The following is a 14,136-nucleotide window of genomic DNA, read 5'->3' as shown; positions in this document are numbered from 1 at the left end:
TTTCTGCAAGCAGCTGAGGGGGCGGGCCGTGCAAAGCACAAGGTCACCTGCAGAGCTGAAGCTGCTCCTCCCTCCAAAAGGGCTCCCCCTCCAAGAGGGCTGGCAAGAGAAGGGGAGTGATGTGGAGAACGGGCAGGAGTGGCTGAGGGGAGGGCAGATCTGCAGACCTGGCTGGGTCAGGGTCCTGAGGGGTGAGGCCTCCCAGGAGGCCCAGGCTAGACTTCCCCTGGATTCCTGATCCCCCTGCGATGCTGCCCCATCTTGCCCCACCTCAACATTATTAAACATGTTGGAGGGTTGGTTGGTTGGTTGGGTGGTTGGTGTTTTAAATCAAGGAAAATGGTCAGACTGGACCCCTTATCTCTCTCTCTACAGACTGCTTCACGGACTCTTTGCTGTTGACGTTGATCTCCTGGTAGCATGACCTTTTGGCCTTTGTAAGACACACAGCCTTTCTGTATCAAGCCCCTGTCTAACCTACAACCCAGAGTGACTGACGGCTGTGTATTTCTGTAGAATGCTGTAGAATCCGGTTTTAGTTGAGTCTTTACATCTAGAATTTGAAAGGAAAAGAAGAACATTTCCCATGTGCTTTGTAGCTTAAAAAAAAAAAAGAAAAGAAAAGGATAAAGGAAAACTCAGCATCTCATCCATCTTTTTTTCTTTCTGAAATAAACACCCACAGCTGCACCCATGCCCACCCCATCCTACCTGCAGAGGTGCCGCCTGTCCGCACCCGGGGCGCCGGTTCCCGGGAGTGTGCTCAGGCCACGCTTTCCAGACGCGGCCTCACCGTCCACAGCCCTCCCCCCGCCCAGGCCCGAGCCACTCCAACCACACGCTCACTCCAGGTTTGCATAGAAAAAGCACAGCTCTCACGGGCCAGTAGCTGCCCCAAAAGAATATGGAACATATATATATATATATATATATATATATATATAAAAATAGAGCCCTATAGGAAAGTTTCCCCCAGCTCCCTTTCTAGAGAGTACCTTTATCATTTTTTTTTAGTTTTAGATTTTGCTTTTATTTTTGTCCTGATGAGCACTATGTATTACATACCAGATCAGCTTTCATAGTCTTTGGGAACCGGGTTGTGGTTTTTCCCGCTGACATTCTGCTTCTCCGTCTCTCAGATGGATGCTCCCTTTGTGTGCGTGCGCCCCTCCACCTTTTCCTTTGTTTCAGTAACCTGTGTTCGCTCTTTCTCATGTGGGGATGTTTGTGCTGCAGATAAAAACAAAAATTTTTAAATACTACAAGATGGAAAAAACACAAAAAAAATTAAAAAGATGGAATGTAATGTTTACAAGAAAGCCACAGTTCTCATGATCAGTCCAATGTCATTTCTACTTTGACTAGTATCCAAACTCCTTCATGGTTTCACTTTTAAGACAATATTTGCTGAAGACCAGTCACAGCCATTTCAGATAAAGAGGCAAAAAGACAAAACACAAAATATTTAAAATGCAGAAAAAAAAAACTTGGGAAAAAAAATAGCCCACGGGTCTTTCTAAGCCTTTCTATTCCCAATCGGTGAGGTTTCTGTGATATCTTACACACTGCCAGTCTACTTCTCTGACTAATGGAAAATTCATGTGTAGCTCAATAAAGAGAATGTTTGTCTGTATTGCTGAGTCTCGCCCTCGGGCTTCATTCTGACAGGAAAGGGAAGGAGGGATTTGACTGGGTCGCAGATGCTGGGAGGCTGGTGGGTAGGGCTGTAGGTGCCGGATAAGGATCCCCCGCACCCCCACCCCCACCCACCATCAAGGGGAGCCAGCTGGGTGCAGCCACCTGGGAGCAGGGCGGGCAGAGGAATGGGTCTCTCGGGCCTGCAGGTGCCCTCTTCCTCCCAGCTCCGGCATCTCCTCATGCTCGGCTGGTTTGGTTTTCGAGGGTAGGATGGAATGGAGCATGGGGAAGGGGGGGGAGGGCAGGTGATCCCAAATCTCCTGCTAATACGGGATCCTGTACCCAGTTGCTCCACCACAGCAGAATGGGTGGTCCCGAGAATGAGGCCAAATTGCCCCAGCCCTCTGTACCCAAGGGGTCTCGTGCACTCACTTGGACAGCTTTAAAAGCCTCTCCTGTTGCACCTGGATGCCAGAAGTCCCCGGCAGGCTGAACACACACGGAGCAGCTGAGCACAGCGTGGTGTACGGAATCTGGTTCTCAATTCCTCCAGGTGGCAGGTCTCACTACCTCTCCACTGGGTTGCCAGGTTTCTACTGCAGTTAGTTGCACATCAGTTGAGACTGAGACCTGGAGGTAACACAGCTCATCAAAATCATTGCATCATGTCCATGGATCGCTTACTAGCCAAGCAGTCGAGTGCTCCACCTAGGAGATGGCGGGGTCTGGGCAAGGGCAGTTAATTGTAATCCTCCGCACACCAAGAGCCCAGGAAGTCCTCTCCTTGGCAATTCCAGTGGCCTTTTGAATCTAGTGAGGATGGAAAGTGGGGGTTGATACTGCTGCAGAGACCGTGGCGTAACAAGAGGCTAGTCCCCTCCTGTTAACAAAGAACAGATCCGGGAGCTCCTCAGCCAGGACAAGCCTGCTGGTGAGCCAGCCAGGCCCACCCCTCCCCCAGCACTGCTCCCACCAGCTCCCCTCGCCCCAACTTATCTGCAGAGGGAGGCTCACAGCCATCTCTGTTGATGGGAAGCCTGCGCTCCTGGCCACAGCTTGACTTCAGGACACTGGTCTGGGGGGATGCAGACGAAAGGCTGCAGGATGCCGTGACTTCTACATATGGCGTACCTGAACTTCTCTTAAAAAAAATGAGCCATAGAATAACAGTTCTTGCATATGAATTTTGTAGATAAAAACAACGGAAGCTTCTTTGCCTTATCTTCCTTAAAATGGGATCCAGAAGCATTTTCTTGGGAAAGGGTGCAGGGAAAGACCAATTCAATTAGATGAGACACGTGGCGGCACAGCCTACGCATCATAGTCTCTAGGGACTCCACAAGCGAGTCTAAGGTGCAGTCAGGGGCACCGAGAGATGGAGACATTCAGGTGACGGAGGGCCTTCAGGGCAGGCAGGCGTTGTTCCCTGACCAGCTTGGCGGCAGGGCCACAGCTCCTCCTGCAGGTGAGGCCCTGCTCCACAGAGCTCTCCGCTTCCTCCCCGTAGTGGGAAAAGGCGCACCCAGAGAGGACCACATCTGCCGGCTAAAGATAAAAAAGCATATTGTCTGCACAGCTCAAGTGGGAAACCAGGTCCAAGTGGCCACCTGGGCACCCTGGATTTATATCAACACAAGAAATACATCCACAAGGACCATCGATCTCTACAGTACATAAAAGCCTCAAAATTAGGGGGAGAAAAAAAAACAAAGCAAGAACCCAAGATGTCAGCAGAGCCAAAAGAAAATGGAGGGAGTGAGGGAGAGCACTTCCAAAAGAGCCCAGAGAGGGCAAGGGCACCTCCACCACCATTCACAGAGCACCCAAACACTCAGTTTACAAACGTGAACCAGCAGCCTGGCCTCCGCTTTGGGCTACGTGGCGGAGCACGAGGACAGGCTCCCTTCCTGGAGACGGCCAGCACAGTGAAGGGGCCATGGGATGGGGACCACCTGATGGAACGGGACACTGGTCTAGCCTCCTGCCCTTGCCCTTGGCATCTGTTGCAGATGCCCTCAAGAAGTGACCAAACTCAAGAGACAATACAATTAGTGCCCAGAACCCTTTACTATCCAGGTGTAAAATCTATGGGTGAATTTAGGACTTCTCTTTTGGGGTCATTTTAAAGGCATGGCTCCACTTTGATCACTGTCATATTGCTGTATTCCAATGTCTCAGGACCCTCTAAAATTGACTCCAAAACATTTTCTCTTTTCACACATCTGAAACATAAGAACACATGGAATTGGTATCATCTTTAAATGTGCACAACATGCACACATATATAATTATAAGGATGAAAAAACCCTCCAACCAGAACGGAACACACAAAATCAAAACGCGCTCTAATCTCCGCACCTCCGAAAAAAACTGCCTTACCTCCCAGCCACACACAACACACTAGGAGAGTTTGCTTTTTATTATCATTATTATTGTTTTACAATAAAAACAAATAGCTATGCTCTCAGCAAAACCAATTTAAAAAGAAAAATAATCACAGAAGTTTACTAACAGCGTTTCAAGATAAGGCTTTTGAAAGATGTATTGAAATAAATTACCTCAGCCTAAACATCACTCTATTTTCAGTTACTTCTCAACATTCTAAAAACTTTGTTACGTAAAATACATTTAACTTTGCCAATAATTTTAGATAATACTGGATGCTTCCCAGAAGGACTACCATAAAACTATGCTTTCAAACATTAAAAAAAAAACTCAATCCAGTAGGACATAAAACTGAACTAGGTAACCTATGATTGTGTGTTTCAAATCCTTCAAGTTAAATGTGTCAAGGATTTGAAAAAGTTCAGACCTGGGTCTGCTCCAAGGCAGGTGGACTCAACATCTTACCTTTCTATGTTTAATTAAACCAACAGGAACACAGTTACAAAAATGAAGGGCTCCGGGGAAGAAAGATACAAAAGATGTCTTTTATTTCTTCAATAAAGCCCTCCAAAATTTACTCTCCCATCTTTAAGGCCCACGTTTTTTCCAAGGACCAAACCCACAGCCTTTGGCATTGCCTAATTTACTTTAACAAGGAATTAAAACGTTCATGAACCAAGGCTTGCTGCTCAACCCTTTCCCCGTGTCTGGGGGTGTGGGGGGGATAATGAAATGCAGAGAGGAGAGGACACAGCGTGTACTCGTGAGATGCAGGAGCACCAGTGTTAACGGAAATAAAGCCAACTTTGGATAGGGGGCTCAGAAAGCTAGTCCCGGATGTACTGGGACACGATGGATCACCTCCTCACGCTACGTCCCTGGGCTTTCCTCCCCTCTGCTGCAGGTATCAAACCAAGCACTGTTCTTCCAAGATGCCCTGCCGGCCCAGGGGTCCAGGAGCCCGTAGGTCTGGCCTCTGTGACATTCTGAATGCCTCCGCGCCAAGAACAGCAGTGTGACAACATAAATTACCCAGTGGCGTGAAGTCAGGCTCAGGCTGTACACCTCCACACCGCTTTTTATGGATCCCGCCCCCTGCGCCTCCCGATTCCCCCCCCCCGACCCCCCCACGCCCACTTCCTGCCACATTTGGAGCTAAAGACACCAGCATTTGTTATGACTTCTGCATTAAGCTGTCATGGAAGCAGCCCCCTTCAGGGTCTCTGGCTGCCCACTTCCTCTTGATCCTCCCCCACCCCTACGAAGTCCAGTCAACGCACAAGAGATCATGCTTAGAGTTAAAATGTGCAGTGTTTCTAAAGGGAAGAGAAATGTCACATAGAAAGTATTACAAAAAAGGATTAAATCTGTCAGCTGTCCACACACTATTAAGACCACGTGCTTTACACAGCGCAATGCAGTTGAGCCCACTCCTTCACTCAGCAGGCAGAGCTGGGGACAGGCCTCTTCGGCTCGGGAGGAGGCGCTAGGAGCTCTGCTGCTTCTGAAGTCTCCGCTCCGCGGCAGCAGCCAGCATCCTTCGACGCAGGGTCATGGGGTCAGAGGTCGTGCCTTCCGAGGGGAGGCAGCTGTCCGAGGCTGAGTCATCTTCAGAACTTCTGTTCAAGAAACGCCTACAAAAAACAAAGGACTTGAATGAGGAATCAGGGAAGCTCTGGAACATGCACACACAGAGAAACATACAATGTGCTTCTTTAATTCCCCCACTTTCCCGGCACCGTCATGAAGCTGTCACTCAGCACCACCCCGTGAAAAAGACACCTGTCCCTGAACAGAGGGGCAGAAGTTCTCCACATCAGGCGGCCGCTCCACTTACACACACAGTGCGAAGTCCCCACTCACAAGGCCTGTGCTGGGCACGGAACCCACCCACGGGAACAGAACACCGGCCCCGTCCCCGAGAGTTTAAGTAACGAGCACCTGCGCAGCGACAGAACAGTCCCACTCCGGCGGCTCCCGCCTGGGGCTGGGGGTCGGCACTTCGAGGCCGGCTGCACGCAGAGTGGCCAAGACGGAGGACTCAAGAGCTGGACATCAGGCCAGTGTTAGCCTCTCTAGGCCTCAGTTTCTTCAGCTTTAAGTCTGTCTAATGGGTGTAATTACCATGCTCCCTCTTAGAGTTAAGGGAATTAGAGTAATTAACATAAAGGGTCTAGAACACACTGGCACAGAAGTGCTAACCGTGTAAGTGTGGCGGAGAGCGTCCACAAGGAGACGCCAGCAGCACCAGCCAGAGGTTACTACCTGGGCCCAGTATTACCAGATCCTCAGGTTTTTCAACAGAGGTTTGAAACCTGAAGTTTTAGCTGACAGGTGATAGGTTTTCAGCGTTGGCATCCATGACAAGTGTCTTCAGGCCTGGCGGGGGCTGTGGAACCTGCTCACCTCCGCGCCTGCTGCAGGAGGTCATCCTTGCGCTGCACCAGCATGCGCTGTCTCTCGTCAGCGGACTTGGAGAAGCGGCTCCCCCGGGCCTCAAAGTCCTCCCCTTCACTGGGCTCCGCTTCCAGCTCGCCAAAGTCCAGTGCCTCCTCCAGCCGAGGACTGAGGTCCAGCGGCACCCGCTCGGTCTGGACACACAGGAAGCAAGGGACCACCGTGAGCAGGGGCTGCCCTGCCAGGCAGATTCCCCATCTGACCGGTGCCCCAAATAATGCTCTTCTGGACCCCAAAGGAGGCGGGCTGCCCGGCAGGGAACCGCGGGCACATGTGTAACGGCAGACATGGGCTCCTGAAGGGCAGGACCTGACTCACATGGCATGTTCAACATTACGGAATAAGTGAATGATTACCATTATGAAAACAGAAGCACCTCGAAACTGTACTCTCAGAAGATAACAAAGTTAACTGCTTATTTGCATTCTGGGAATTTTCTGTTCAATGCTACTTATTGCTCTAAAATTTAAACAAGTCTTATCACATATACTGCACTAATTTTATACCCTCACTTGACTCTGAGAACAGTTAGGCAGATAAAAAATGGTAAATTCTGGGCTTCCCTGGTGGCGCAGTGTTTGAGAGTCCGCCTGCCGATGCAGGGGACGCGGGTTCGTGCCCCATTCCGGGAGGATCCCACATGCCGCGGAGCGGCTGGGCCCGTGAGCCATGGCTGCTGAGCCTGCGCTTCCGGAGCCTGTGCTCCGCAACGGGAGAGGCCACAACAGTGAGAGGCCCGCGTACCGCAAAAAAAAAAAAAAAAAAAAAAAAGTAAATTCTAAGTATCTTTGTTAAAACCGATATAATATCATGTGGTTCCTCGCGTAGCAGGATATAATAATGGGACTGTCTCTGTCCTGGCTGCAGCTGTGAAGGCCAACACGATGCCCAGGAGCCCCCAAAGGCTCAGGCAGCTGCCTGGCCATCTACTGCTCACGCTCCCAGACTCAGGCCCAGACCCAGGCTGGCCAGCGTCAGTCCAGCACCCACCTCCAGGCGACAGCAGAGTTGAGGAGGAAGAGGCTGAGAAGCTATTTTTAAGAGTTCCTGGTGTGTGCGCTTTTCTCTCCCCACCCTCGCCACCTCTCCTTGCCCTCAGGCAAGCGAGTAAGGGACTTCAAGAGAACCATGTGGGGACTTTCCTGGTGGCGCAGTGGTTAAGAATCCGCCTGCCAATGCAGGGGACATGGATTCGAGTCCTGGTCTGGGAACTAAGATCCCACATGTCACAGAACAACTAAGCCCGTGCACCACAACTACTGAGCCTGCGCGCCACAACTACTGAAGCCTGCGTGCCTAGAGCCCATGCTCCGCAACGAGAAGCCACCGCAATGAGAAACCAGTGCACCACAACGAAGAGTAGCCTCCACTCGCCGCAACTAGAGAACGCCCGCGCTCAGCAACGAACACCCAATAGCCAAAAAATTTAAAAAATAATAATAATTTAAAAAAAGAGAACCATGTGGCCTGACTCATGTGCCCTAGAGTTTGGGGGACACACAGACTGGTGGTGACTAACACACACCTGAGAAATCTAAGAGGAAGAAACTGGCTTGTAGCAGATTTTAAAAACGCTTCGCTGGGAGCCAGTTCAACTTCCACTGACTGTAAGGCACTGCTGTGTGTGTTCTGGGGGAGGGGACATAGGTCCTGCGGGAGAACCAGCCTGAGGCTGTTGAAATTGACTTTGCCCAAGAGGACCACTGGGAGGGGTGAAGGGAGCCTCATGAAGGAAGGAGTGGTCATAAAAAGCCAGCCCAAGCTCAAACTAAGTATAGTCGAGGCTTCTGGCGCTAGACAGGACAGGGAGAGCTCTACAATAACAGCTCTAACACATATATATACAGCTGTGCACATGCGCACACACACACACACACACACACACACACACACGCTGGGGTCACATGGCCCATCTTAACCCTGAGTCCGACCCTAGAGGAAGTTAGAAAGAAGAGCTGGTGAGTGGAGGTGGAGGTGGAGGTGGAAGGAAGGGAATGGAAGGCCACCCTCAAAGCCTGATTCATGTAGGCCTGAGCTTGGGCAGAGGGGAGACCCCGAATTAAGCAACGGGCAGATCTGATCTGATGACTGGGATAAACTGTTTATTAACTGTTATCCAAGAACTTTTTATTTCCTGAGAACGGCCAAAAGTGTTATATAGCAAGCTTCTTTGGAAGCAAGTGCTTTCCTTCCACTATGTTAAAAAAAATTCAGAAACCTTCATGCTCACTCTAAAAATAGAGATGGGGAATCAAGACAGAAATCGAACGTGCTGTACCCAAAAGGCCCCCAAGCCAGCCTAGTATCCAAATCTGAGCTAAGCCAGCTACGAAAACTGGAAACACAATGAGCCCCTTCTTCAGAAGCCAGATGCCATTTTACAAATGCTGCACGACCCAATTACAGATTTGGATACGAAAATTTTAACTCAGCAACAGATCTGAAGAATTCTTAGGAGTTTTTACTGTTTCCTATTTGCAGGGAAAGGCACGTGAGGTGAAAGCAGCCTGCATGTCACTCGTCAGTGAAAGCAGCTGCTTCCAGCAGAGCCCTGACCAACGCTGGCAGAGACGGCGGCGCCATCCTCAGGCCCCAGCTCCTGTGTGGGAAGCCCCACGTGTCACACCAACAAGGAAACACAAAAATAGGGCTGCCTGGGGCTTCTTCAGTCTCTTAAGAAAACTTCTGCAAAGCACGGTAATTGAATAAGCAAATGGGAATTCCAGAAAAGGGACACGAACCGGAACCCCAGGCTGCGTGGGGCAGAGCATGGGGCGGGGCTGAGGCACCTCTGCCCTGGAAGCCAGACCCGGGAGCTTCCTCTGGGTGCACGCAGCTACCCCGGGTCACCCAGCGTGGCTATCTAGGCAAACCTGGTTCCCAGGAGAACCACACTTCCCCCCACCCCAGGGGTCTCGTTTTTGTGAAATGCATGAAGTCCCTGCAAATGCTGAGGTGGACAAGCGAGGCGTGGGGGGAGAATAAGCTGAGGATTTCAGCCCTAGAGAACGGAGCCCAGCGCAGTCACCCCGGGTCCTGGGCCCAGCCTCATGCCGCCACTCAAGTCCACAGCGGCAGGGCCAGCCCGGCAGAGCATGACTCTTTTCTCCTCCAGGTCCTGAGACCAGTCCCCAGGGAGGGGGCTGCAGGCCACGCCCAGGCACAGCAAGGTCTGTTACCCTTGGACACTGAGACGACGCTGGCATACGGCCTCCTCCCTACTCTCGCCCTCAGCCGTACAAACGTCAGAGGCAGGGTGCAGACCCCCGCCAGGTCCCCCGCTGCTCCCCATCCCGGACACGCTCTCTCTAGTATGCAGGCCTTACCTGGGTGGAAGCTTCTCCGTCCTCCTGCTCGCCGTTTGGCCTCTCCATAGGACCGTTCAATGCAGGCCTAATGCTCTCTGACCGCTGAAAGAGAGACAGCAGCACCGACGGTGCAGAGCCGTTCTGAGCTCGGCGAACGGGTACGGGGGGGACCTGGAGCATGGGGGAGCTACGACCCCAACCGTCTGAGTTCAGCAAATCCCACAGCATCGAAGACATGAGAGTGCTACTGAGCTTAAAGACACAGCAAAGGAGCCTGAGGCCTAAATCTGAGAGTCATCAGTGGGCCCACGTTTAATTTCCTTTTCAGTAACAGTAACTGCACAACAATAACAAAACGACAACAGCAGTTAACACCGACAGGACACTTTGGAAAAGCACTGACACCATCATCGCATTCATCTCCTTAACATCCTGTGAACTAGGTACTGCTGTTCTCACTTTCGTCCAGGCTGAGATCCCGGCCCACGCTGCAGACACCTCGGGGCCCTGCGCCTGTCCCTGAAGGTCTGCCCGCTGCATGCTGGCTGCCCAGTTTCTGTATTGCATCACCCAAGGACACACTCTGGCTGTGTGAAAGAACCTGGCCCCCGCTGGAGGCAGCCCTCAACCAACAACTGATGGGAACTGGTGTATAAGCACCCCAGCTCCTCCCCGCTCAGGAGGAACAACGCATTCTACACTGGACCCCAGAGGCCTCCAGTGGGCTCAAGCTCTAGCTGCCCACGATGGTAACTGCTGGATAACAAACCCTTTATCCACTTTACAGCCCCACCTGCTGCCTGTGTTTCCTGGAATACTTCCCATGTCTCCTGGAACACCTCCCAAATTAACTACTGGCAACTGGATCCCTGTCTCAGGGTCTGCTCCTGGGGAAACCCAAAGTCACAGCCAGGTCAAACAGGTAAGGACCACTGAGCCACCTCTAATACCTCAGCCCCTTTGACTCCCAAGTTGAGGCTCATTCCCTCTTCCAAGATTCTCACGCTTGAAGATTTTATTAACAGATTTCCATGTTTTTGCATACCTAAGTTGAGTAATTTCTTGGTATATGATTCCCTAATCACATATATCCTTTAGTCCTGCCAGAAAGCTTTCTTTAAAATGTCAATACTTTTGTACCCATCAAAGAGGTTACATGATGGGCCAGGAAATAGGATCTTTAAAAAAAAAAGTCAAAAATATAAGCCTCACAGATAGAAATTATACCCAATGGAAAGCCACACCAATGTGCAAAGCCAGGGACAGAGGGCGATACCTCCTATAGCCGGAGTTAGCAAACTAGAGCCTGTGGGCCAAGCACTCCAACAGTTTTTGTAAACAAAGTTTTACTGGAACACAGTCATGCACATTCATTTACATATTGTCCATGGCTCCTTCAGTGCTACTGCAGGAATTGAGAAGTTACAACAGATATGCATGGCTTGCAGGGCCTAAAATATTTCAATCTGTTCTTTATAGGGAAAGACTGCCAATCCTTTTCCGAAAGGAACCGATGCTAGGACCTCCTGGACTGGCAAGGGCAGGCTGGTTTGGAGTGTATATCTGCACAAAAAATTAGGCAAATAGTTTTGTCCTTGTCTTAATCCAAGCCTCTTGGATGGGTCTGTTCTCAGTCATAATCTGGAAAGTTAGGGAATTCACAGAAACCCTTCATCAAATCATAAATGATATTCAGCTGTTAAGTAACTAGAACGTTAATCTAGAAGATAAAACCTTTGTGAGGACAGAATTCATTTGTCACGTCTGAAACCTCAGTTTACCTGTGTGGGAAAAGGTACTTGAATCCGTCCTTCTAAAATGTTGTCTGTTGTTATTTCGACTGAGCGTGTCAGCTGGAGGTCCTGCAGTACTAGGTGGTATGGAACCTGGGGAAACATCTCTTGAATCTGATGAGCCTATAGGAATACAAACAAAGAAGCCATGAAATGTTCACTCTCAACAGTTACTCACTGAGGTCATGGGGTAAGGCAGCCTCTGGGCACTGAACCTGGTGACCTGCCTTGAAAACACAAGTAAGGGGCCACCTCTATGCCACAGATCACCGTCAAACTGCAGGGTTTTTTAGTATTTTTCCAGAATGCCAAACAGAAAACTTGGGGACAACATCAACTTCAAATAAAAAAGCCCTGAAATCCACTGAAGCCTGAGACAGGCTGAACTAGAATATTCCAGTTTTAAAAAGCATTCATTTTAAAGCTCAGTAAAATTCAGGTATATAAACGTGTTCTGCTTAAAGATTTAATTCCTAAAAGGAACAAACTTCTGATACACACTACATGGGTGAAATTCAAATGCATTAAGTGAAAGAAGCTCAACTCAAAAGGCTATGTACCCTATGATTCCATTTATATGACATTCTAGAATAAGCAAAATTACAGAGACAGAAAACTGATAAGTGGTTGCTACAGGCTGGGGGTGGGAGAGGAAGTGATTACAAAGGGGCATAATGGAATCTGGGGGGAGGTGGAAAGGAACTGTCCTATATTTTGATTATTGTGGTGGTCACATGACTGAATGAGTTTGACAAAACTCAGAGATGGAAACTAAAAAAGGTGAATTTATTGTATATAAATTTTACTTCAACGTAAAAAAAAAAAAAAGACTACAAAAAATGTAATTGCTAGGACTTCCCTGGTGATCCAGTGGTTAAGAATCTGCCTTCCAATGCAGGGGACGCAGGTTCGATCCCTAGTCGTGCCACAACCAGAGAGCCTGCATGCTGCAGCTACTGAGCCGGTGCGCTCTGCAGCCCACACGCCACAACTAGAGAAAGCCATGCGCCGCAGTGAAGATCCTGCATGCTGCAACTAAGACCCGATGCAGCCAAATAAATTAAATAAATAAATAAAAGTAAAAAATAAAAAAATAAATGTAATTGCTAATGTTGCTCTGGAGCTGCAGTTTTCAAACTGTACTCTAGAAACGTCTCGGAGGCCATCAGGGCTCTACAGTGGGTGCATGTACAGAGGGGAGCAGGCAGAGATCTCGGCGCACCACCACCGGTACGTTCATCCGAGCAGCTCCAGACTTTTTTCTCATACGTGTATATTTATTTTGCAAATGCTTATGTTCAAGGTTTTATTTGTGGAAAAGTCCCAATGATCAAAAGAAAAAATGACAAGGAAACATATAATTCCTTTGGGGGCACACTAAAGTCTACTGTTGGGATAGTGGCTCCCAAGGAATATGTTGTCATGTAGAAAAAGAGGAACGTGTCCCAGTGTCAGGCCTAGAGAGAAAAAACCGGGGTGAAACCTGTGCAAAGCTTCGCTTTGGGTCATCGTTGGGGCAGGGAGGACAAGACAAGTGTGTAGGACAGAAGGACCCGGAGCTCCATGGACCTGGGATCCCCTCTTTGTTTCTATGAAGGTGAGTTGATCATTTTTAAAAACCCAGGTCAAGTCAAAGCTAACTGGGCAAGAGTCCAAAACAACCTCAATAATCAGATAACATTCTCCTCTCTTCTTAAAAAGGTCCCCTCTCATTTCCCAAATAAAATAAGTCCAAGATTCAGTTCACTGGGCCAAAGCTTTTCTTCCTGAAAATCCAGCAAGTTATATATTAGACTTTTATAAAAAATGTATTGCGACAGGGCTTCCCTGGTGGCGCAGTGGTTGGGAGTCTGCCTGCTGATGCAGGGGACATGGGTTCGTGCCCCGGTCCGGGAAGATCCCACATGCCGCGGAGCGGCTGGGCCCGTGAGCCATGGCCGCTGAGCCTGCGCGTCCGGAGCCTGTGCTCTGCAATGGGAGAGGCCACAACAGTGAGAGGCCAGCGTACCGCAAAAAAAAAAAAAAAAAGTATTGTGACAGTAAATTAGTTGTGCTAAAAATAGGCTATCCCAATCCACCATGCAACGGGAGGAAGAACACCAGGGCCTGCCTGAGAATTCTAAACACACCAACTCCAAGAAGCTAATTCTCATTCCTGGGAGGGTTACATGTCCATGAATTCTGATTTTTTTAAGGGGGCAGGTGAGGTGATCCACCTGAAGAGCTTCAACAGCTGCCCGATCCTGAAGTACCGACGCAGAGCCTGACCTGAGCCAGTCGTCGGCCACGCAGGGCTGCGCACTCCCAGTCCATCCGCCCTCACAACGTCACTCTCACTCTCTGCTGATGACCTGGCTGAGTGCTTCACTGAGGAAGCAGAAGCCCGCGGGAAGCCAGGTCTTTTTTTTTTTAATGGTCAAAATCATATAACATAAAATTGCCCATCTTAACCATTTTTAAGTGTACAGCAATGTTAACTATACACACACTGCTGTGCAACAGGTCTCCAGAACGCTTTCATCTTGCAAAACCGAAACTCTACACCCACTGAACAG

General features: G+C 49.5%; 2 protein-coding genes across 2 annotated transcripts in view; one reads left to right on the top strand and one right to left on the bottom strand.

The window, feature by feature from the left end:
* Positions 1 to 637, top strand: part of GNAO1 (G protein subunit alpha o1) — a 167,390-nt gene extending 166,753 nt beyond the window's left edge. The window contains exon 9 of the mRNA XM_060289756.1: positions 376 to 637. The gene's annotated coding sequence lies outside the window, so the exon portion shown is untranslated. The remainder of the gene's footprint in view (positions 1 to 375) is intronic.
* Positions 638 to 5,369: 4,732 nt separating this feature from the next.
* AMFR (autocrine motility factor receptor) overlaps positions 5,370 to 14,136 on the bottom strand; it is a 40,542-nt gene continuing 31,775 nt past the window's right edge. The window contains exons 11-14 of the mRNA XM_030848037.3: positions 11,570 to 11,704; positions 9,807 to 9,890; positions 6,430 to 6,614; positions 5,370 to 5,657 (exon numbers count right to left, since the gene is read on the bottom strand). Coding sequence (XP_030703897.1) covers positions 5,510 to 5,657; positions 6,430 to 6,614; positions 9,807 to 9,890; positions 11,570 to 11,704 — 552 coding nt within the window. The 3' untranslated portion in view covers positions 5,370 to 5,509. The remainder of the gene's footprint in view (positions 5,658 to 6,429; positions 6,615 to 9,806; positions 9,891 to 11,569; positions 11,705 to 14,136) is intronic.

The sequence above is a fragment of the Globicephala melas genome, chromosome 19 (assembly GCF_963455315.2).
Source record: "Globicephala melas chromosome 19, mGloMel1.2, whole genome shotgun sequence".
Classification (NCBI taxonomy): Eukaryota; Metazoa; Chordata; class Mammalia; order Artiodactyla; family Delphinidae; genus Globicephala; species Globicephala melas.
This window is presented reverse-complemented; position numbering and strand designations above follow the sequence as displayed.